General features: G+C 23.9%; 1 protein-coding gene across 1 annotated transcript; it reads left to right on the plus strand.

Moving 5' to 3' along the window:
- On the plus strand, nucleotides 1–1,281 carry LOAG_14203 (hypothetical protein; the record flags this gene model as incomplete). The annotated part of the gene is made up of 2 exons (XM_003149702.1): nucleotides 1–85; nucleotides 1,094–1,281. 2 exons carry the CDS (start codon nucleotides 1–3, stop codon nucleotides 1,279–1,281), a joined length of 273 nt encoding a protein of 90 aa, XP_003149750.1.
- Between the last annotated feature and the right edge of the window lie 559 nt (nucleotides 1,282–1,840).

A 1,840-nucleotide genomic window follows, 5' to 3' on the forward strand; every position in this document is an offset into this window, starting at 1 on the left:
ATGTTCGGAAATGTAAGAATACAGTATGTTCCGGAACGTCGTAGGGATACGGTATGTTCCGAAATACTGTGGGAATACGAATACGGTATGTTATAGGGATACGGTATGTCTCGAAAGGTTATAAGAATACGGTATGATCTGAAATATTTTGAGAATAAACTATGTTCCGGAATATTGTATTACAATATATTCCAAGACATAGTATGATTGAAACACGTTATTGATCGTTGTAGGTCACAGTAATGCAGTACGTGCCGAAACGTAGCATGAGTAGAACATGTTTCGGATAGGAGAATGAATGCAGAATGCAGAATATATATTATGCATAAACTGCATTTCATGTAGCAATATTATTTATGCAATACGTTTCTAACTTACAGTATAATTAGCATTAGATTAAGTTATAAGTACAAATAAGATATGATGAGAAATTCAAGTAAATCACTGATTAACCTTTTTAAATTGTTACACCACAATTGAATCATTATTGTTATATGAAAGTAAAGTTATCATATAGAATTGATTCGTTTACTCTAAGTGATTAAAATGATAAATTGATAAGGTTCATTTAAAATGATTTTTTTCTAATCTTCAATTTAAGAATGATAAATTGAAACGAAATTTCATTGCGAAGGATTTATTTCCTAATTTTAAATTAAAAATTAATGCAATTTTTTGTGTTCAAAATTTTTGAAGTGTATATTTGTAATAATTTAAATTTCCTCAATCATTTTAAATTTATCATTATCATATCATACAGGAAAAATTGTTAAAGAGAGTAATGCTATAAAACATCTAATCTGTAAATATTGAAATAATACAGTAATTAAAACATGAAAGACTGAATATGATATTATTTCTGACAAAGGAAATTCAATACGAAATATTTGAATAATAAAAACTAATTGAATTAAAAATCAATAATATAGTTTGTTTATTCTAACAAATTATATACATTGATTAATTGTTATTAGCACTTTTTTCAAACAAAATTTCTTAAACTAAATTTTATAAATTTAATATTTATAAATAATTTTAGTCAATATAATCTTTTTGCATAATCATCTAAATAACAAATTACCTGATATTTTAGCATGTGATCCAGCATGTTTGGAACGGAACAAATATGTTATCGTAAGAGCACATCTCAAGAAACATACCGTATCCGTTGGTCTTTGCAAGAATGAAACACACCGTTGGGCTAAATCAATTGTATCACCATATATTTGTAATCGTAATATTGGTAAATGGGAACCTGATATTCAGGTAAACGTAACATAATAGAATAATTTATTTATTTATTTCAATCATTGCATTCAAATTATTTTAATTAACAAATTATGCAATGAATTGAAAAAATAATAAACGTTTAAGATAGTATGAGGAGAATACAATATCAGTAATTATGAATAGCAATAATAGAAATTTAACTTAATTTCAATTTTTTCACTGTTCAAAAAATTAATGAAACCAACTTTAGAATTTTAGTAATATATGCAAATAGCAATTCCAGATTCCCTTTTTTTTTTCATTTAAAACTAGCAAAATTTTAAATTTACTTTCTTTTTTCATATGTTACCAATATTCTTTTATTAAATTTCCGCTCATTTGTCAAACTTAAAAAAAAAATAGGAAATCATTTATTTTCGTTGACGCAGTATATTTGATCAGTTAATTAATTAATTAAGCAGCTAAGTTATGTGATTCACAAAACAATTGGTCACTTATTAATTGTAATAATAATAACAACGATAATAATAATGATAATGATAATACTAATAATAATAGTAATAATAATAATAATAATAATAATAATAATAATAATAATAATAATAATAAT

This window comes from Loa loa (genome assembly GCF_000183805.2).
Source record: "Loa loa unplaced genomic scaffold supercont3.397, whole genome shotgun sequence".
NCBI classification, from domain to species: domain Eukaryota; kingdom Metazoa; phylum Nematoda; class Chromadorea; order Rhabditida; family Onchocercidae; genus Loa; species Loa loa.